The sequence below is a fragment of the Medicago sativa genome, chromosome 6 (genome assembly GCF_051527215.1).
Source record: "Medicago sativa cultivar Bolivia chromosome 6, Bolivia_mono, whole genome shotgun sequence".
NCBI classification, from domain to species: Eukaryota; Viridiplantae; Streptophyta; class Magnoliopsida; order Fabales; family Fabaceae; genus Medicago; species Medicago sativa.
In genome coordinates this window covers 38,414,060-38,437,573 of record NC_140754.1, presented here as the reverse complement: position 1 = coordinate 38,437,573, position 23,514 = coordinate 38,414,060, and the positions used below count along the sequence as shown (strand labels likewise).

Sequence of the window (23,514 nt, the reverse complement as noted above, 5' to 3'; positions counted from 1 at the left end):
GCCTTACAAGCCGGTTTTGTAAGGATTTGTTAGACCCCAAATTTCAACGGTTTTGTAAGGATGAGTTAGACCCCAAATAACTAACATAAACATACTAGATGGCTTAGAAACATCCTTCTCTACCCTAGATGGCTTAGAAACATCCTTCTAAAACATCCTTCTCTACCTGGTTTAGAAACATCCTTCTCTAGTTAGACCCCAAATTTCAACTATTCTCTACCTGATTTAGAAACATCCTTCTCTAGTTAGACCCCAAATTTCAACTAACATAAACATACTAGATGGCTTAGAAACATCCTTCTCTACCTGGCTTAGAAACATCCTTCTCTACCATATACGACAAATTTTGCAATGAGGGGATATGGTAGAGAAGGATGTTTCTAAGCCACAAAATTTGTCGTCTTTGTTAACTTTTCCTTCTCGCAAAATTTTAGAAACATCCTTCTCTACCATATCCCCTCATTGCAAAATTTGTCGTCTTTGTTAACTTTTCCTTCTCGCAACACTAAAAGTTTTTCCTTCTCCCAACTCTAAATTGTAGATGGCTTAGAAACATCCTTCCTACCATATCCCCTCATTGCAAAATTTGTCGTCTTTGTTAACTTTTCCTTCTCGCAAAATTTTAGAAACATCCTTCTCTACCATATCCCCTCATTGCAAAATTTGTCGTCTTTGTTAACTTTACCTTCTCGCAACTCTAAAAGTTTTTCTTTCTCACAACTCTAAATTGTAGATGGCTTAGAAACATCCTTCTCTACCATATCCCCTCATTGCAAAATTTGTCGTCTTTGTTAACTTTTCCTTCTCGCAACTCTAAAAGTTTTTCCTTCTCGCAACTCTAAATTGTCTTTGTTAACTTTTCCTTCTCGCAACTCTAAAACTTGCAAGAGTTAAGTATTTATAATTGCCCTATGTTGGAGAAGAGATGTAAGAGAGGAATAGGTGAAGATTGGCATAAGATAGCTCACATTCCTGAATTTAAATTGGAATCTGATGGAAAACCAACATTTCGTGGTAATTTAATTTAATTTAATGAATCTCTTACTTGTTCGTTTATCTTTTGTCTTACTATATCAAATTATATAGTGTGATTTTAGACTTATTATGTTGAACAATGTGTGCAGAGAATATCAAATCAGCATGAAATACGGGGAAGCAATTCTGGCACCGCCATCAATACGCTCGCATGACCCTTGATGAATTCGACATGTTGATTGAACACTTTTGTTCAATATAATAAGTCTAAAATCACACCATATAATTTGATATACCAAGAGTTTGGAAGTATTGTGATATTGTTCTTCCCAGCAAAAGCCATGTTCATGACCCTTTGATAAGCTTGTTCATTATCTGATTGCAGAAAAAATAGGTGTAGTGTTGTTCTGTTCTTCCTACACAAAAGTGGCAAGTTGTTGTAAAGCTTAGTTGTTGTTGTTATGGTATGGTATTATGATTTATATAAGCACTTCTAGGGGTTTTGGCTTTTCCTTTTTATTCTAATCACATCCAAACTTTCGTTATATTTATTTTAGTCGAGTATTTCCCAAGTACTATAAGCATAATGCATAATCAAAGACTCGCATTAATTCATTTAAGTTTGCACGTGACCCTGGCCCTAACCTTCTCCCGTCTTCATTTTCTCGTTCTTCCAAGGCTTTTGGCGTTTTCGTCGATCACCTTCTTCACTATGTGCCCATGATCAGAGGTTTCTCAATCTGAACATGGTTGATCAGTTTTGAAGCACATAGTATTGGAGTTATGAACAGAAATTTGTTTTGATTATTAGTTGCATATTGATCGCTTATCTTTGCTTCTGAATTATTTACATTTGATATGGATTACAATACATTGGTATTTTGGTAATGTTCTGTATTCTATGTGAGTTAAACACCTTGTTCCCTGGTATCTTACCTCCAATTTTGTTTAGCACTTGAATTTTCTTTACTCGGAAAAAGAATATATATTCTTTTAATCTCACCTATAAGGAAAAAGCTTTTGATCGGTTTGAAAGGTTGCGAAACAAAATTTTGTTGTCTGTTAATTTGCATGTATGAAATGGTTTCTTGATCAGAATGGATTAATCAATGCAAGAACATATCATGTGCAAGTTCACAATTTTGAAAAGCAAGAACATTTTGAAAAGATAGAAAACTAATGGATACCAATTCCCAATGCTGGTTCCCACATTCAAATGTACAGTGACATTTGACAACTTGTGTTACTTTTGCGTATTGGTAAATCAAGTGTGATTGTTCTCGTGAGCTTAGCTTAGTTGGTTGGACAATGCATAAAAATATGTAAGGTTTGGGGTTCAAACTCCGGCCACTACCAAAAAAATCAAGTGTGATTAATAAGTCTTATATTGAATAAAAAAAATGAATGTTGAATAATTTATAAGTGAGAGGATCCATAAACCTAATGTCTTAAGGTTTTGGGTATATGTGTGGCGTCTCTCTCACTTGTATAATGGTTCAAGGCTCGATGTCATGATCCTTCGGGACCTTCATGATCCAATAGTGGTATCAGAGCCAAGGTTTGACAAGGGTTTAATTGGATCCTTGTGTCGTGAAAGTCTTCTTGATCAAGGGTGTTCAGGCGACATGCCCCTTTGAGTGTGGCAACCGCGGTTCAAGTAGAAGTGGATGAAAAGGCTTCCCTTTGGGGGAGCATAGCCATAAAGAATTGATTAATTCGGGCGCTATTTTTGCTATATCAAGTGTGAGTAATATGTCTGATATCACATAAAAAAGTGAGTGTTCAACACTATAAGTGAGAGAACCTATAAACCTAATGTCTTAAGACTTTAGGTAAAAGTGTCGTGTCTCTGTTTTATAAAAAAAAAGTGGATAGCTTATAACTTAGCTTATACTCCCTCCGTTTCAAAATACATGTCCAATTTTTGCAATGTGCACTATTCACTTGACTTACTTTGACCATACTTTTTAACTAATGTATAAATACAAATATTAGCATGTAAGATGTTGTTTGATTTGTCTCGACAAATATTTTCAAAATATTAAATTTTTATAATTTTTTACTTTAGATAATTAAAGATATTAACAGTCAAAATTGTGCATTGACATGTGTGAAGTGGTTGACTTGGACATATATTTTGAAACGGAGGGAATAGTTTATTTTTTATTTTTTTACAAATAGCTTAATTGAATTTGCAGTGTTTCGTTAAATTAACGGCTGAAGTAAATGTCATAAAAAATGTGCATATAATTAATATTTATATTTTTAATTAATATTGCATAGGTAAAATTGAGATAAAAGGTGATAAGCTATAAGCTTCGTGAATTAGCTTATCACAAACCGCTATATGCTCGTGAAAAAGTGGCAGTTACCAAACATGTCTTTTTTACAAGGTGATCAAACCAACCTCGGTCGCGTGTTTGTCCTTTTAATCGGCAGAGTCAGCTCGACTTTGATCACCTTATCCTCCAGGTCTCGTTTTTCTTCGAGCAAACCATCTACTCTAGCCTTAAAATCACTATCAAAGCCATTTAAGGACACAACTAATAGCTTTCATCACTCGACCCCTTCCAACTAGTCCAAAGTCTTTGATTATTAAAGCATATGCGTCACTTAACTTCATAGTGACCTGGTCACTGAACTTTTCAACAATCAAGAAGACACTAGGAAGCGTCACCAGGTGATCATTAGGAGTATGAAGCGGCTCTTCTTGGCTATTTGACCTTTCTCACGAGCACTCATCTCTACATGAACCCTTTTTGGTCGAAGTTCTTCCAAGTCGATCAACTCGTGCTGCGAGGATCGTATGTGCTCCAGCGGGATTCTAGTGAGAATTGGAGAGTCTGGTCAAGATGTCAAAGAGGTTGCCTCGATGACAAAAAGTTAATGTTGGAAGGGTTCTGCTACTTTACGGTCGAAAACCAACATTGACATAAGCGCTAAATGTCCTATCTAAGTAAGTACATTACTAGCCATTACACGTGCCTCTTAGTTACCAAAAGGAATGTTCCTTGAATCTCATCTACGAGATACTCGCAATAAATGCTGAGAGGACAACAATCATAACATCCATGAGGGGTATCAAGTAGTCATATCATTTGTTAGGAGAAGATTTTTACGAACACAAGGTAAAATCACTGTCAAGCAGGGTCCTCCTAATGGAAGCAAATTGGCTTCTTGCGAGAACTCCAAAGAAATAAAGTTCTAACGAGCATCACTACCCTTTACTCTCCTCGGGCATAATCCTTCTCGAATTAACCAGCTCCTTGCGAACACACCACAACTCCAAGTCGTGGATCAAAATCACTAGCTTTTTGCAAGCATAAAATTTTATACTAGCAAAGTTTCTCGCGAACCATCAATCCTCGTTACACCTAATACTTGTAGTTTTCACGTAAATTACAAGTATTAGTTTAACATCACGCTCTTCGTAACATAGCTCTCATGAGCATCTATCTTCGCGTAGAATCTCATTCATGCTCGAAGTCATCACTCTTATTACAAGAGAAACGACTTGGAGGATATTAGTTTGTCCATAGGCCTATGATAACGAACAATCCAACTCATCATTGGACCAATCACTTACTTCACACCCCCTCCCCTCATGGAGGGTGCTTGTAGCAACATGGGGTTCCAATTCAAACAAAATTGTAACAGCCCCCATGATTTCCATTTCATAATGCTCGACGATTACGGTTTCTGCAGCCTTAACCGCCAAGCAGCGACTATTTGTCATTACAACAACACATGCACCTCCTTTCTAGTTCATATACTGACTTGAATAACTAATTTTATTATAATCGTAATTCATAAAGCTTCTTCCACTACTAATACGTTTTTTTACGCGACTCATGCTAAAGATCAGTATTTTTTTTTTTTGACAAAAGTAAACGATATTCATTCATTCAAATTAACAGAGTACATCGATACAATACAAATTCAAATTCGCTAAAAACAAAAAGGATAACTCTATGAACAAACTCACAACATCCATGTTAATAGAATAAAACTGCAGAGTATCTATGCCTACAAATATGACTAATATGACTATATTCAAGTCTTCGGAATACTCATGTCTCCGGATCTGCAACGTTGACGACGCCAAAGTCATTGTCATTGATCGGATCTGCACTTGCTCAAAACTAATCTTTCAACCTGAATCAAATAAACACCGCGCTAAGACGGGAAATCAAATAAACACGAGACGGGACATCAAAAATACACCGCATAAAGACGGGAAATCAAAACAAACAGAGTCGTTCAGAGACGACGAAATCACAAAAACAAACAAAAGAAAACAAAAAATATGTGAAATCACTTATTTAATTAGGATAGAAGGAAAAAAACAACTCGGAGGGGTGTTTTTTGGGTCAAAATTGACCCTAAATCACCCATCTGACAAGAAGAAGAAGAAGAAAAAAAAAGGGGTGACGGCTAGGGTTTGAGAAGGGATCAGTATAATTATTGTTAGTTAATTGTACGAGATATTAAAACAACACGCTGTTATAACTCTTTTAATCGCATGATTTCCATCTAAAATGTTTTTATTTTTTTATTTCTTTATATTTGTTATGCGGTTATGGCTAATTTAAAAGGCATAACTTTAAGAATTCTAATTCAAATATAAAGTGTAAGCATAAATATTCGAATATTTAATCATATCATATTAGCATGTGTTCAAGTTCGCTATTTTAAAAAGCAAGCACATCTTAAAGATAGAAAACCAATGGATACCAATTCCCACGTTCAAAAGTACACAGTGACATTTGACATCTTAGGTTGGTACATCAAACGTAAGTAATAACTCGTATATCAGATGTAAAAATATCTATTGAACATTTTATAAGTAAAATGATTCATAAATCTAATGTCTTAAGATTTTGAATAAAAGTGTGATGTTTTTCTCACTTATATGATTGTTTAAGACCCGATGTTATGATCCTCCGGACCCCTTCATGATCCAATAGTGGCATCGAAGCTAAGGTTCGACAAGGGTTCGACTGACTCCTTCTGTCGAAAGTCTCCTTGCCCATGAGTGTTCAGGCTGCAAGTCTTGTTGAGTGCGGCAGTGACGGTACATGTAGAAGTGGATGAAAAAGCTTCCGTTTGAGGGCAGCATACCCGTAAAGAATGAATGTATTCACACTTAAAGGGGGAGATTGTTGATATATCAAATGTGTGCAATATGTTGTAAAATTAGGCATAATATTATATCTATAAATAATAAACAATATATAAATATAATAATCAATTTATATTGATGAGAATAAACAAAAGAGAAAGATCAATTAAACTTATCTGTCTTGATATTGTTGTAGAATTGACCATCTACATAATTCATCAGCATCTTTAAACATCAATTTGATAAGAGGACTGCAAGATGAACAAACGATGGACGTAGTCTGAGACGTGCTGATCGCACTGTCCTTAAGGATTTTCCGCGTAATTATATGCTAATCCCTCAGGATTTAACAGACCCTTCTCGATGTATAATCGAGGAAACAGAACTAACAAGGAGAATTATTTTCAGGAAGATGTAACCCATAGAACAATAGGAAGTGAGGGACAAGTTTCTTGTTTTTGATAAAACTCAAAGCCAAGTGATAAAAAGCCATTGTCCATGCAATACGTGAATTCATTTTATATGCACCATATCATTGTTAAGTCAGGCAAGAATAATTCCTTCTAAATTGCTATTAAAAGAAACGTTATACTTTGACTTGGCAAATAAGTGCTCAAATAAAATAGTTAAGAAAAAGAACAATAATATTCCCACATTCAAGAGATATAAAGGAAAGGCAGTTACAAAAATTTGGATTTAAAAGCATGTCTGGAAAACCAAGTCAAACACAATAATTACTCATATGATAATAATTTTTAATTAAAATACTTTTCTATATTTCTCAATTAAAAATATGGGACACAAAATATTTGAAACTTTTGAAATATATATTAAATTTACAACAATCCCCCACATATTTCAAAAGTTTAAAAGAAAATAGAAAAAGGACTTCCTGGGTTAACATCTTAGATGTGATGCATCAAACTGGTGTAGCAAGCTATATGAACCAGACCTAGAATGATAATACTTAACACACAGTGAAGTTGGTGTAGCAAGCTATATGAACCAAAATCACTTGATGTATGTTAGCGGTATACCATTCGCATCACACCCCCACAATTCTTGTCGTTGGCGCTGTGGTGCGCGAATAGGCCGTGCGCGTGCCTGGATTATTTCATGAGTGCTCCAGAGATTTCGCCAAGATCTCATACAAGCGGCCCCGCTTGACACTCACATAGGTGATTTCATCAAGTGTATGCTGCAAATCATACACCACCCATAAGGGATATGAAATTCATTAAAAGCTTTATAGGCTTATCCTCTCAATAATGCAGTGTCTAGCACTTCTCACACACACCATAGGAAAGGGACGAGAGCAAAAATTAATTAACTAATTTTTGGTGCTAGCAGAACTAATAAGTGACTTGTTCTTACCCATATGAACCTTATTCATGGGATCTCCAATCACAAAGGTTGGGTTCCCATCACTTATTAATTTCGAATGGCTTAAGTCCCAATCCCCTCGATGCACACAAATTTATTTCATCCCAAGGGGCTTTGTTTAGTAGCTACTTTATACACAAATGATGAAGACAATTTTCTTTCATCATATAAGATTGACTAAGACGTCTCAAAGTCAATCAACTTCATATATTTATCAAAGTCTATAATAATAAACTTGATCTCTATAATTATTTTTATACATGTCTGCTTACATTATTATTAAGCAACATCAATATCAATGTGGATAAATATAAATCTATTTGTAGATTTATAATACAGGTCTGCTTGAATGACTTCAAGCGACAACATCCCCACAATAAGTAAAGTAATTGTACATTTTGATTTATTCTTATTGAATTTCAATTTCAATTAACATCATTGCATTATTTTGATACAATGGTTCATCAACTCTAAACAATATTTCATATATTGTCAAACTGACTTCCTTCGTATACTTCATCAGGTCTACTTAGATAAATTCTAAGCGACAAACCCCCACATTGAGAAAATATAACTCTATGTGTGAATTTTATTCAAGTCTACTTGAATTATTTTTCAAGTGACAACACACCCACATTGGAGAAAATAAATCCACACATAGAAAAATCAACATCATAGTATTATTTTAATACAATGGATATTCGACAACATTACACCAATATTTTACGGTGTATCTCGGTATATATCTCATGGGTTTAGCAAGTGCCACAAAATTATATTCAGGTCTACTTAGATTATTTTTAAACGACAACATCTTAATGACAATTGTTTCACTATGCATCTCCATGACTTTCTCAATTTTACTACTAATAATTTAAATGATAATTCACAAAATAAATTATTAAATTATGCTCTTAATTTACCCACGTACAAATTAAGAACCAAAATATTATAAAGGCAATTCACGATTTAATGGTCATTTGGCAGCAAAGATCATTTCAATACTCTTGTACTAATAATATCATGGCCAATCCTAGACCAAACGAAAGCTAGCTCAAAATTATATAGTCACACAAAATTATTTCCAAATAATTTCTCATATTCAACAATAAATGTTTTTCTGAAACAACAGTCCATTGTCTAAAACATTAAAACATAACATGCTTTATAGTAATTGTTCATCATAAAGTTGAAGACACTGAGCATGGAAAAATCATGTAATATCATGAGGTCAAACTAAGTACAAATTAAACAACTTCAAATTTACCATTTCTTTAGCAGAACATATCAACTTTACATATCACAGACAAATAGTGGTAAAACTTTGTGGAAACTTCTTAAAAACACATGCAACACAGTTTAAATTGGCTTATTGGTAAAGTTAGACAAAAGGTGAACATAGCACAAACTTTATAATATAACAAAATGAATATTCATACTTTAAAGCTGAATCAATAAATTAAAAGATGTCGATATTTTCTCAAGACAAAACTTTCAATGTATATCAAATGAAATATAAACATGATATCTTCACAAAATTTCACTAATTTGGTGATAGGTCAACTTTACAAGGAAAAGAAAACAGATTAAACCATTTCGGTCTAAAATAAAGTATTCTGGAATTGCACAAGTTTGTCAAACTTAGATTTATATATAATTCTGCAATTATCTTATCATTCACAATCACATGGATTTTGAGCCAGTAAACAAAAATTATTCACTTAGATATATAAAAACCGATGCATATTTGACAATCAAATTATTCACTTAGATATATAGAAACCGATGCATATTTGACAATCAAATAGCTGATAAAAAATTAAGCATGATAAATACCACTTACTTGGCTTTCCACCATTCAATCATACGGTTTCTCATATGTAGCTAAATTAGTCTATCTTATTTCTTCAATGCAATAGGATCGCATGGCTTGGCACAACATAAACCCATTTCTTCAGTTCATCAAAGTTAATTCTCGTCAATTAAGTTTGGATAAATGCTACCAGTAAAAATTAATTCGTAATTTAGGTTTAGTCGAAAAAGAAAATCCTTAAGATTGTTGTAAAATTAGGCATAATATTATATCTATAAATAATAAACAATATATAAATATAATAATCAATTTATATTGATGAGAATAAACAAAAGAGAAAGATCAATTAAACTTATCTGTCTTGATATTGTTGTAGAATTGACCATCTACATAATTCATCAGCATCTTTAAACATCAATTTGATAAGAGGACTGCAAGATGAACAAACGATGGACGTAGTCTGAGACGTGCTGATCGCACTGTCCTTAAGGATTTTCCGCGTAATTATACGCTAATCCCCCAGGATTTAACAGACCCTTCTCGATGTATAATCGAGGAAACAGAACTAACAAGGAGAATTATTTTCAGGAAGATGTAACCCATAGAACAATAAGAAGTGAGGGACAAGTTTCTTGTTTTTGATAAAACTCAAAGCCAAGTGATAAAAAGCCATTGTCCATGCAATACGTGAATTCATTTTATATGCACCATATCATTGTTAAGTCAGGCAAGAATAATTCCTTCTAAATTGCTATTAAAAGAAACGTTATACTTTGACTTGGCAAATAAGTGCTCAAATAAAATAGTTAAGAAAAAGAACAATAATATTCCCACATTCAAGAGATATAAAGGAAAGGCAGTTACAAAAATTTGGATTTAAAAGCATGTCTGGAAAACCAAGTCAAACACAATAATTACTCATATGATAATAATTTTTAATTAAAATACTTTTCTATATTTCTCAATTAAAAATATGGGACACAAAATATTTGAAACTTTTGAAATATATATTAAATTTACAACACAATATGTCATCAGATTAAAATATGAGTAATATAACTCCTTCTACGTTGTAGCCAAGTGTAAGTTTTCTTTTTGTTGTCTTTTTTATTATACCAATCATGGTCTAAGTCGAACTATAGTTTAACTTATAGATACGTTTGCTTATCGTATTATTAAATCAACTTGAACTAATTTAGTTCTTTTAATTTATTATTTATATGATTTTTATTTATATCATAAATTTTTTGTCTTAATGTATTCTTTTATATTTATTACTAGAAAACTATGATCTTGTAAAAATCTTTTTTAAAGCAATTTTCATTAAAAAAATATTTTAAGCTAGTTACCCCTATATATTTATTATACCAACAACTTTTTGCTTCTTCCAACATGTTTCAACGGTGTGATTGCTCTTTCCACAAAAGGTGCAAACACGAGAAGTACCTTTAGAATTTGATCTTTGAAATAATGATTTACCAAAAAAGTTGTTGCCTTTAAACTTCTTGGAATCAACAGAGTTGATTAAAACAGAGTCATCAACAGTAGGAGAAGGATTATATTGTCTTTCATATTGTAAAACCATGGAGAAAATCTTGTTCATAGAGGGAAGAGGATCCATTAACAGAATTTGAGATTTCACCATACTAAAGCTTTCATTCAAACTAGTAAGGAAACGAATAGCGTAGAGTAAAGAATGATTACGCCGTGCATTTCTCATGAATTCACAAGAACAACGTACTCTACAAGTTCAGTTTGGTATAGGCATGTAAATCTCCAATTCTTCCCAAAGAATCTTCAATTCAGAGTAGAAAGTGGTAACTGTTTTGGAATCTTGTTGTAGGGAGTAAATTTCTTGCATTAGTTCAGAGATCCTTACCAAGTCACCTTGTGCAAATCGTTCCTTCAAATCCACCCAAACATCACATGCATTTTCCATAAACACAATGGATTGAGCAATTGAAGGAGAAACCGAATTCACAATCCAAGAATGAACGAGCATGTTACAGCGATTCCAAGCGCGAAAAAGAGGATCGAATTCATCAAGAATTGGAGAGATTGATCCATCAACGAATTCAAACTTCATTTTCCAGCCCAAAGCTCTTCGCATTGAACGAGCCCAAGAATGATAATTTGATCCGTCAAGAACCGGAGAAACAGAAACTGAAGAAGGACCATCGCTTGGATGAACAAAATAAGGACTTGAATGATTTGTGGGATCCTCCTCGAAAGTAGAAGAAGTACCAACGTCTTTGTTGCGTGGCGCCATTGATGAAGAGCTTGAAAAGCTTGAAAAGCTTGCGGAAGAAACGTGTTTAGATCTGAAGGCTCAATGATACCATATTGAGAAGATGAAATTCAGAGAAGAAAAAGAGAAAAATATGAAGAATGAAGAATAATTCTCATTAGCTTTGAATCACTGATACAACAGCCTTATATAGGTTTATAAAATGAAGCTATACTATAAGCTACTATGAACCATCTCGCACAGGATTATAACTAACTAATTGACAGCTAAGCAAGTTAGTTACAAGAAACTTGGGCTACAAGTTAGCCATATAAGCTAGTGACTTGGGCTAACAAGGCTGGTAACTTGAGCTGCAAGTTATTGAACAGCAGCTTCTGGAGTACAGCAGCTTCTGATCATGTGCTTCTGAAGTACTGCTTCTGAAGTACAGCTTCTGAACATGTGCTTCTGAAGTACAGCTTCTGAACAGCAGTTTATTCAACTCTAGCTTGTTTCTGCTTCTTCTTCATTTAACAGATGCATTTCTATCTTTTTCATATCTTCTTTCAACACCTACTTTGTTCTGTAATCTCTATAGCTCTTATTACACCACATAGTTCAACCAATAAAAAATTATCAATTCCTAATCCTTCATCAAATCATCCTAAGAATAAAGCTGGACAGTTTCTGAAAACTTCCCCACAAGATGATAATCCAAGATTTCCATTAGAGGCTCCATCACAGTTACATTTGATCCAATTGAGGATTGGGGGATGACAAATGACCTCCCTGATTCTGCTATGCTTAGGGGGGTTAATATTACAATTAAAAGCTTTTAAGAAAGAAAACTCTAACATTGAGGAACTAGCAGCCAATTTTGACTTGCTTGCAAACAAAGAAACCCCAACAATATGGAGGTGATTGTTGATTTCCATTGTGTGATCTTGTAGTTAAGCCTGGCTGCATTTCTGGATTGCCAAATGACATAGAAAATGTTCATTAATGTAGCTTTCATAACTAACTTGCAATGAGGGGACCACACTTTGTCACAAAGTTTCCAAACATCTTCAATAGACTAAAATGGTTAGCTTGTCTGCAAAACTGTAGCTAACCATCTCCAAATATTCAAAGTAAAGGTGCATATAAAAAATAAATGCAATCTTGATTCTTGCTACATGCCACAAACATTGCATTTTGAGGGAATATTGCAGCCTCTCTGCTTTAGCTTGTCATAAAAAGGGACTTTGTCATGCATTAACCTCCCAACAAACAGATATTTTGAAGGAGAGGAACATGAATGAACCACAAGATCTTGCCCTAGCTAACCTCTTGCAGTTGATGAAACTTAAATTTGTAGGCATCCTTCAAGCTCAGAGAGCCAATGTTGGTATGTTTCCAAACCAGTTCATCATTTTTGGCTTGATGTAGGACTGTTACTTATAGCACACGGTAATTCATGTGGACAAAAACTTATAAAATCTTGAGGCAAGTTCCAATGCTTAAACATGCGTATTTGTATCGTTTTCAGATATTACGTTAGTCCTTAATACGTGGGATATTACAAATTGTTTGTATAGTTAGTTTGTTAGATTACTATTTTATTTAATTCAAATCAACTGACCTAGCTAACTCCCTATTACTTTGAACTATTGTTGAAGTTTACGCAGGAAGTAGGAGTTTAGTTGGATAATTTTCCAATATATTTGCTTTCATGACAAACTTCTTTATCTAAGCTTGAAAATGGTATGATCATTTTATAGGTTAAATATTTGTATTATTTATTATGTTTAGAAAACTTGCATTATAATTATTGAAGCGTATTAGGACTCATCCTTTATGCTAGAGTTTTGGAATGAGATTCTTCTCCATTTAACAATTATTCTCAATAATTGAGCCCTATCTTTGACAGACAACAATATTCCTAAGCACTGAGTAATATACCTTTTCTGTTCTTTAGGTTTCAACTTTAAAATAATATACCTTTTCTGTTCTTTAGGTTTCAACTTTAAAATAATATACCTTTTCCACTCATTGTCATGTACCTTTTCCAATACTAATTATTGTTGCCTATAAGAGGCAACTATAGCCACCGATTTAATCATCAAAAACAAACAATTTATCATATTCAACTTCCTATAGCAAACTTTAATTCATTTCTGTTCACATATCTCCAAATGGCTGACGCTTTACTTGGAATCGTGATTGAAAACCTCGGATCGTTTGTTCAAGAGGAGATTGCATCCTTTTTGGGTGTTGGAGAATTAACCCAAACGCTGACCGGAAATCTCTCTGCAATTCGGGCTGTCCTCAAAGATGCTGAAGAGAAGCCAATCAAAAGCCTTGCTGTCAAAGATTGGCTGCAGAAACTTGCTGATGCTGCTTATGTACTTGATGATATATTGGATGAATGCTCAATAACCTCAAAAGCACATGGAGACAACAAGTGCATCACCCGTTTCCATCCAATGAAGATTTTGGTTCGTCGCAACATTGGAAAGAGGATGAAGGAGGTTGCTAAAAGGATTGATGATATTGCAAAAGAAAGGAAAAAGTTTGGATTTCAATCAGTGGGAGTCACGGAGGAGCACCAACGAGGAGATGATGAATGGATCCTAACTACTTCTGCTGTCACCGAACCAAAAGTATATGGAAGAGACAAAGATAAAGAGCAGATTCTAGACTTTCTTCTAGGGCATGCTAGTAACAGTGAAGAACTCTCTGTCTATTCCATTGTTGGTGTTGGCGGACAAGGAAAAACAACACTCGCTCAAGTGGTCTACAATGATGAAAGGGTAAACACACATTTTGACTTGAAAATATGGGTGTGTGTTTCGGATGATTTCAGTTCGATGAAAATTTTAGAGTCCATCATAGAAAACACCATTGGAAAAAATCCAGATCTCTTGTCTTTAGAGTCCTTGCGAAAAAAAGGTTCAAGAAATTTTGCAAAACAAAAGGTATTTGCTTGTTCTTGATGATGTGTGGAGTGATGACCAAGAGAAATGGAATACGTTCAAGTATTTGTTGCCAAATGGAAAGAAAGGTGCATCAATTTTGGTCACAACCAGACTTGACATTGTTGCATCCATCATGGGAACTAATGCTCATCCTTTATCACGGTTATCTGATGATGACATCTGGTCTTCGTTCAGACAACATGCTTTTGGAGCAAATAGAGAAGGGCGTCCAGAGCTTGTGGAAATAGGCCAAAAGTTAGTGAGAAAATGTGTGGGTTCACCTCTTGCGGCTAAAGTATTGGGAAGCCTTTTGCGCTTTAAAAGCGAGGAACATCAATGGATTTCTGTACTGGAAAGTGAGTTTTGGAATTTACCTCAGGTTGATCGTATCATGTCTGCTTTGACACTAAGCTACTTTAACTTGAAATTGTCGTTGAGACCGTGTTTTACTTTTTGTGCTGTTTTTCCTAAGGATTTTGAAATGGTGAAGGAAAATCTCATTCAACTTTGGATGGCTAATGGACTAGTTACATCTAGAGGTAATTTACAGATGGAGCATGTTGGTAATGAGGTATGGAATGAATTATATCAAAGGTCATTTTTTCAAGAAGTCAAATCAGATTTAGCAGGTAACATTACATTCAAAATGCATGATTTAGTCCATGATTTAGCTAAGTCTGTTAACAAAGATGAATGTGTGTCTTCTAAGGCTGAAAGCTTGACTAATCTGTCAAGTAGAGTTCACCATATAAGTTGCTTTGTTACTAAAAGAAAATTTGACTACAACATGATTCCTTTCAAAAAAGTTGAATCCTTGCGAACCTTTCTTGAACTTTCACCAACCTACGAAAGTTCAGATGTGTTGCAATCGATCATTCCTCTCCGAGCTTTAAGTACAAGTTCTTATCAACTCTTGTCATTGAAAAATTTAATACATTTGAGGTACTTGGAAATTAACCAAAGTGTTATAACAACCTTGCCTGCGTCTATTTGTAGACTGCAGAAATTGCAAACAGTTAAACTTAAAGATTGTAGGTATCTTTCTAGTTTTCCCAAACAATTTACAAAAATGCAGGACCTTCGACATCTCATGATTAAAAATTGCCCATCATTAATATCAACTCCTTTTAGAATTGGGGAGTTAACTTGTCTGAAAACATTGACCAATTTCATAGTTGATTCAAAAACTGGGTTTGGTTTAGCAGAGCTACACAACTTACAATTAGGAGGCAAGCTATACATCAAAGGCCTTGAGAATGTGTCAAATGAGGAGGATGCTAGAAAAGCTAATTTGATTGGCAAGAAAGATTTAAATCGCTTATATTTGTCATGGGATGATTCACAAGTTAGTGGTGTTCATGCTGAGCGAGTACTTGCAGCTCTTGAGCCCCATTCAGGACTTAAGCATGTTGGGGTGAATGGTTATGGGGGAACAGATTTTCCTCGTTGGATGAAAAATACTTCTATTCTGAAAGGTCTAGTTCGTATTATTCTCTCTGACTGTAAAAACTGCAGGCAGCTTCCTCTATTTGGTAAATTACCATGTTTAAATATTCTTTTTGTATCTGGAATGAATGATTTAAAGTACATTGATGATGATTTGTATGAACCTGCTACTGAGAAGGCTTTTACGTCATTGAAAGAATTGAGTTTGCATGACCTACCAAATTTAGAGAGGGTGTTGGAAGTCGAAGGAGTAGAGATGCTATCACAACTTTTAGAGTTAGATATAAGAAATGTCCCCAGACTTACATTGCCACCCCTTCCATCTGTTAAATCACTTTCAGCTGTGTTTTATCTTGGTTTTCGGGTGTCAAACATTGATTACGTTTGAACCTTTTTAACCGGTGATATCTTATTTTTTCTTGGGAAGGGAAAAAGTAAGCAAAACCCTTGAGAATCGAGGTCCGGGAGTTGTTTTCGCTACGGGAAGGTGTTAGGCACCCATAACGACTATAGTATCCTATAGGAACCGTCTTTACTTCCTACGCGCGCGCTTTATTTTTAAATGCTATTGGAAAATGATATTTACACCTAAGAGTTTTCTAAGTCAAGAATTGGAGGGAGAAGAATGTGTTTGAATTTTTATTTTATTTGAATTGAAGGAATTTTGTTCCTTGCCTACGTACCCGTTTAAGGGATCAAATCCACCGTAGTTCTCTTCCAAAAAATATTTTGTTTTTGTTGGTTGATTTTAAGTTTGAAAATTGGAATTTTGAAGAATGAGAGAGAGAGGCCTCAAGGGCATAAGATTGTGAAATTGTGAGGTTTGATTAGTGATTTTTGGAAAAAAAAAGCCAAGTATGATTAATTTTCATTGAAATTTGATTAAGAAAATGAAAGAAAGAATGCAATGGGGTTTTGATCCCAAGGTTTATTATGAAAAAAGATTTGAGTGACATTGTTCATATTTTTTGGAAGATTGATTTTTCTAAGTGTAAACCCTAAGCATTCATCTAAACATTCAATCCTAAGCATACATCTAAACATGCATATTCTAGCCACACATCTAAAGTGAGGTGTGTGCATGTGTCGGTGCTTGTGTCGGTGTACATCATTAGAGTCCATTGTCCTTTACATCATGCCCTAGTTTACATTCTATGGTCTTGCAAGAATTGAAAGCATTAAGAAAATTACAAAATTCCTAAGCCTTTACATACTAAATCTTGGTAAAATTTAAAATGCAAGGAATAAAGTGAAGAAAGGGATGAAGTATGGAATGCTTTATGGAGTATGAAACATGAAATGAAATGGTTAGTGTCATAAGGAATAATAGAAATTGAAAATTATATGCAAGAGCAATACTACAAAAAACTTGGCAAAAGTTAATGAAATTTTTACCCTAAAAGTAGCTAAATTCACCTAAAATTTACCATGACATAAAGCAAATATGTGACCCATAATCCTCACATCATGCCAATTTTCTAGAGGTTTTATTACATTTAATGATATGAGAATCATAAGAACACATTCAAGTCAAGATTCATGGCATATCTAGGCATATTTGCATCATTCATTCATAAACCTAACTTGCAAACCAAGCAACTAAACACAAGACACACACATATAGTAAAAACACATTCAAACAGCAACAAGATCTTCACAAATCATATATCATGAATCAAAACATTCATCAAGAATTGGAATTGGGATCACACAATTTTCATAGGCTTTTTACACAAAATTTCACAATTAGAACACTAAAACACCATATTATTTTCTTTTTTATCAATTTCCCAACACAACAAATATCACAAAAGGACCACAAAAAAATAAAGAAACATGTATGAAATTTTTTATAGAATTTTTCAAGGATTTTTAGGCTCAAAAATGTACAAAACTTCACCAATTTTTAACAAAGATAGTAACGAAATAGCAAAAAAATCCACACATACATTCCCTCAAATGTTTACACATAACAACATCACAAAAATGTTAAGAAAATGATAAAGAACACTTAGAAGATTTTTTAGGAATTTTTTAAAGAATTTTTAAAGAGACAGGGGGTGTGAATATAAAGCAAACAGTATGAAAATAGCACAAAAATTAGCAAAAAACGCAGGGAGCTAACAACCTAAGCCCAAGCCCAAAGGACCATGGATCCTGGGTCGCAGGGAAGCACAGGAGCCGTAGGATTGACCCAGGGACTCCAACCCTAGATCAAACGGTGGGACAGAGAAGATGAGACCGGTCTGGAGATGAACCAAACTGGTTCAGACGAACCGGTTTGGTTCACTCCCCTATAAAAGCAAGAAGACCGGTCCAAATTCATTTGTCCCTTGTGTTTCTCTCTCTTACTCTCATGTTCTCTCGTTCTCTCTCTAAATCTTCCGATCATCTTCTCCGGCGGAATTGACCACCGCCGGCAATGACGGAACCCTAATTTCTTCGTCCTACACATCTTTCTACTCGTTTCCTTCCCCTGAACGCAAATCCACAATCAAAAATCACAAAAACAACGTAAAATGATGTAGATCTACTCTTAACTCTTCGGTTTAAATTCTTTTCAAACGATTTCAGTAAATCTCTAACTGAAGCACTTTTAATACCATAGATCTACATCATTTTCATGAAGAAACACATTTGTACGAAGGAAATTGTGAAAATAGAGAAGAGTTGACGAATTACCTCGTTGTAATTTGGAGATTCGAACGAAGAAACGATGGAAAAAGGATCCTGACGTTTTGCTTTCGCTTCTGGTAAGTGTTTTGGTTCAACCTCCGAAAATAAATCGGAGGTTCTTCGTCTTCTCACTCTTCGTCTTTTCCACAACCTTTCAAACTTTTCTGGTGTTTCTTGAGTCTGTGAAACTTCTGTGATGTTGAATTCGATGTGAATTGATGAATCTGATGGTGGATTTTGTGGTTTGGTTACGAAATTGGTTCGGTTTAGGGTTTGGATTTAAGGACGAAATTCTTCTTCCTCTTTTCCAGTTGGATTCTCTTCTTCGTTTTTTCACTTCGATCCTCTTCTTCTCTCCTCAAATCCTCTGTGATCGTGCTGGAATTCACCGTAACAATGGTGAATTCGCACTTGAATTGCAGAGGAGACAATTCGATGATGAAGATTCTTCAACGAATCACTGAGAATTGTCACCAATTTGTTGAACTTTGTCACGAATTTTGATTCTGGAAATCTAGGGTTTTGAGTTATTCTTCATGTTCTTTGTGTTCTTGGAAAACGGTTACAGTTTTGATCTTTTGGGAGAAGAGAGAGAAATGATGAAGGTGTTTGTGATGATTTGGCACGTTATGATTGATTCTGGCACTGCATTGATGAACTGGCTCCTTTTATAGGCTGCCATGTGTCCCTGATAGCCAATGTGTGCTTGCCACCTGTCTGGACTTGTAACTAATTCGGCCTTTGCTGAATTTAGGACTTGAGGGCCTTTCTGCAATTGTTGAAAATTCATGGGCTATTCTGCAATTTGAAAAAGGACTGGACTGCAGATAACTAAAAAAGGACCAAAAATAAACTGGACAAAAAGGACTTAGTTGTAATTGACCTAAAATAAAAGTTTGACCTAAAAAAAATGAAAAGGGACTAAAGTGCAATTTTAAAAGTTTAAAGGACTGAAATGCAATTTTTGGGAACTTTTAGGATTAAAATGAAAAAATTAATAAAACTGAATTAAAAAACGTAATTTGGAAATAAACGTAAAGTGAAACCAATAAACAACACAAAATGGACTAAAACGAACCAACTACTTAAATGAGGTACTTTAAAGTAACCTCTCTCTGTCGAAATTTTGTGTGAAATGACTAAAATGCCCCTAGGGGCTAAACTGACTCAAAACGACTCCAAATGCAATTTTTGAAATGGATTTTGACATGAGATTGAAACAAGGACTTATACAAATCAAATGAAAAGACACAAACAATTTTCAAGGACTAAAATGAATTTGAATGCAGGAAATGACTAAAATACCCTTCTATATGAATTTTGCAAGTAATATTGAAATAAAATGCAGAGAAAGATGTAATTGATCAGAGACAATTCAAATGTATTGAAATGCAAGAAAAGAAAAATTGAGTTAGTATTTTTAGGTCCAAAATTAGGGTATAACAACTGCCCCTATTTAAGTTTCTTTGTCCGGAGAGTCAAGAGACGAAGTCTTTTGATTTGACGGGACGAAGATACTTAAATATTAACATTTGCACTGTTTTTGGACATAAAAATACGTTCTTAGATTTTCAAAATCATGGATGCCATGCAACGTTTTGATTATGAATGCAAGACAAGCAACTGGAGTCTAACAGAGCATGACATATCACTGGGGATTTAGATAGACATTGACAGGGTAGACGAGTCAGGGGATAGAAAATAGGGTACAAGATGTTCTTTGGATCGAACTAGCCACTTGACCAAGGAATACAAAACAAGAAGTAGGTACAAGCTGTTCTTGGGATCGAACTTGGCACTTGACCGGAAACATAGACATATAGACGGATACAGGCTGTTCTTTGGATCGAACTTGACACTTGATTGAAGATACAAACAGATAGACAGGTACAAACTGTTCTTTGGATCGAACTTGCTGTTTGGCTGGAGATATAGACAAAAGGGTAGATACAAACTGTTCTTTGGATCGAACTTGCCGCTGGATCATCACCACATCATGTAAGTGGGTGCAAACTGTTCTTTGGATCGAACTTGTCGTTTGACTGATAACAAAGCATAAGCGGGGTACAAACTATTCTTTGGATCGAACTTGTCGTTTGTCCGGAAGTATAGGTATATAAGCAGGTACAAGCTGTTCTTTGGATCGAACTAGCCGCTTGCCCAATAACAAGATACGAATTGGAAGTTGGATTTAGAAAGATTCAAATTGAGAGTAAGTTGATTTTGACTTGATTTGAAAATAGACATGACCATTTTGTTGGCCCAAAAGCAAATTGAGAGAGGATTAACATTGACACAGACATTGAATTGAAAGTTTGAAATTGAAAGAGAGATTGAAAATTGAGGTTGATCAGAGACATATACATAGACATTGGATTGAGATTTTGAAATTGAATTGAATTGGAGATTGAAATTGAGTTGAATTTGAGATTGAAATTGAGTTGAATTGGAGATTGAAATTGAGTTGAATTTGAGATTGAAATTGAATTGAAAATCGAGATTGAATTGAATTTGACAGTTGAAATTTGAATTGAATTGAAATTGAGATTGGATTGAAATTGGGATTGGGTTGAAATTGAATTGAATTTGACAGTTGAAATTGAAATTTGGATTGAAATTGGAGATTGAAATTGAGTTCGACAGTTGAAATTTGGATTGAATTGAGATTGGATTGAAATTTGGAAGTGAGTTGAATTTTGAAAGTGAAGATTGAGTTGAGTTGGAAATTGAATGTTGAATTAAATTGAAAGTGGAAACTGAGTTGGACTGAAAGTTGAAATTGGAAATGCAATATGTATGTATGCTATAACAAGATTATTGAATGTATGAGCACATAAAATGCATGATTATGGATGTATGAATGCTTGAAATGCATGATTGGTTTGTAATTTTGACAAGAAAGTTTTACAGAGATAGACAAAACATTGGAAGATTGGGCACGTAGTGGCTCGTGCTGCGACATATTCACATGGAAATCCTCTTTGGAGAGACCGTCGTTGAGAGACGTATCAAAACCATGGCTGAGGGCAATAAAACTTGTAGAGGAGGGAACCTTGGAAGATTCTTCGATACAGGTCGCCGTTGTTAGGCGTGTCAGTGCTGGGTAAACATTGGATGTTCGCATCTGTGGTCAATGCTTTTCAATATTTCATTCTTTCATTCTTTCATTTTTCAATCCCATTTTTGCCTGAACCGCCCTTTCGGGTCTTCGATTCACCGGGGAATAAGATTCTTTTCATTGCCCCATTTTTGCCTGAATTGCCTTCATAGGTTGTCAATCAGCGGGGTGCTCATTTTTGCCTAAGCCGCCCTTTCGGGTTTTCTACTTAGCGAGCTTTTCATTTGCATTTTTTCAATTTCCTTCTGTTTTTTCATTCTTGCCATTGATCACAGATCATCCTGGGAGTAACCTGCTCGTAACATGTATTGAAATAGACATTGATAGACATTTATTCATGCATGTTTCATTGAAATGTACCCTATTGCTCAGGTTTGCTTTCGAAATAGACAGGAAAAGATTTTTCAATTTTCAAAAAATGTTTGTTTCATACACTGATTTTATCAAATAGAAAGAAAATATTTTGTATATGGCATTGAAAGTAGGAAGAAAATAGAATTTCAAACAAAAGCACAGGCTCAAATTGATGTAGAAGAGTGAGGGTCAGCCAAAGGCATGAGTTCACGGATTTACAAAGCTTGGAAAATGGTAATTTTATTGGTTGGTGGTACATTGAACACGATGACCACTACATTTCATAGAAATTTTGAATTCACAAGTACAGAAGCTTCTGATGAAGACGATCATTGACAGTTGCAGATGCCCCAAGGGGTGATGGTGGTTTGCCAGATATAGTTACTTGTCATTTATTGTCAACCTCATTTTTGAATGAACCGCCCTTTCAGGTTTTCGGCTCATCGAGGCGCTCATTCTTGCCTGAGTTGCGTACAATCTCAGCGAGCTTTTTCATATTCATTTTTTTTGTCCCTAACTTTTGCCTGGATCGCCCTTTCGGGTTTTCGATCCACCGGGAAGCGCATTTTTGCCTAGGCCGCCCTTCCGGGTTTTCGACTTACCACGCTGTTCTTTTCTTTTTAGACAAAGTATTTCTTGACTATATCGGCATTAACAGGATTTGGGAGTTCAACACCATCCATGTGTGTAAGAATCAAAGCACCACCAGAGAAAGCCTTCTTGACAACATAAGGACCTTCATAGTTAGGTGTCCACTTGCCCCTTGGGTCGGGTTGCTGGCTTATCCTTCTTTTCAATACAAGTTCGCCTTCCTTGAATTCTCGAGGTCGGACTTTCTTGTCAAAAGCATTCTTCATTCGCACTTGATACAACTGTCCATGAGCCATAGCATCCATACATTTCTCTTCAAGCAGGTTCAATTGATCGTACCGACTTTGACACCATTCAGCCTCAGTTAATTTTGCTTCCATGATCACCCGAAGAGATGGAATCTCCACTTCCAGAGGGAGAACTGCTTCCATGCCATATACCAAAGAGAAAGGAGTTGCCCTGGTTGAACTGCGTACCGTAGTACGGTAACCATGCAAGGCAAAAGGTAGCATCTCGTGCCAGTCTTTGTAAGTAGTGACCATCTTCTGAACGATCTTCTTGATGTTCTTGTTAGCGCGGCCTCAACTGCACCATTCATCTGAGGTCTATAAGGAGAAGAGTTGTGATGTTCAATCTTGAATTCTTCGCATAAAGCTTGCATCATGCTATTGTTCAGATTGGAACCATTGTCAGTGATGATCTTGTTGGGAACCCCATATCGGCAGATGATGTTATTCTTGATAAACTTCACTACCACTTGCTTGGTCACATTTGCATAGGAGGCAGCCTCAACCCACTTGGTGAAGTAGTCAATTGCCACTAGAATGAAACGATGTCCATTGGAAGCCTTTG

The 23,514-nt window shown here is 35.1% G+C and overlaps 1 protein-coding gene, 1 long non-coding RNA gene and 1 pseudogene across 3 annotated transcripts; 2 read left to right on the top strand and 1 right to left on the bottom strand.

Annotated features, from left to right (window-relative positions):
* The first annotated feature begins 435 nt into the window (after positions 1-435).
* On the top strand, positions 436-1,486 carry LOC146915001 (uncharacterized). The gene is made up of 2 exons (XR_015013211.1): positions 436-1,014; positions 1,125-1,486. It is a non-coding gene; the product is annotated as an uncharacterized LOC146915001 (long non-coding RNA).
* Positions 1,487-11,043: 9,557 nt separating this feature from the next.
* On the bottom strand, positions 11,044-11,562 carry LOC146915000 (uncharacterized). Its single transcript, XM_085721195.1, has one exon. It carries the CDS (start codon positions 11,560-11,562, stop codon positions 11,044-11,046), a length of 519 nt encoding a protein of 172 aa, XP_085577321.1.
* A 2,058-nt stretch (positions 11,563-13,620) lies between these two features.
* Positions 13,621-19,609, top strand: LOC146914999 (putative disease resistance protein RGA4 pseudogene; annotated as a pseudogene). The gene has a single exon (XR_015014453.1). The product of XR_015014453.1 is annotated as a putative disease resistance protein RGA4 pseudogene (transcript).
* Positions 19,610-23,514: the final 3,905 nt, after the last annotated feature.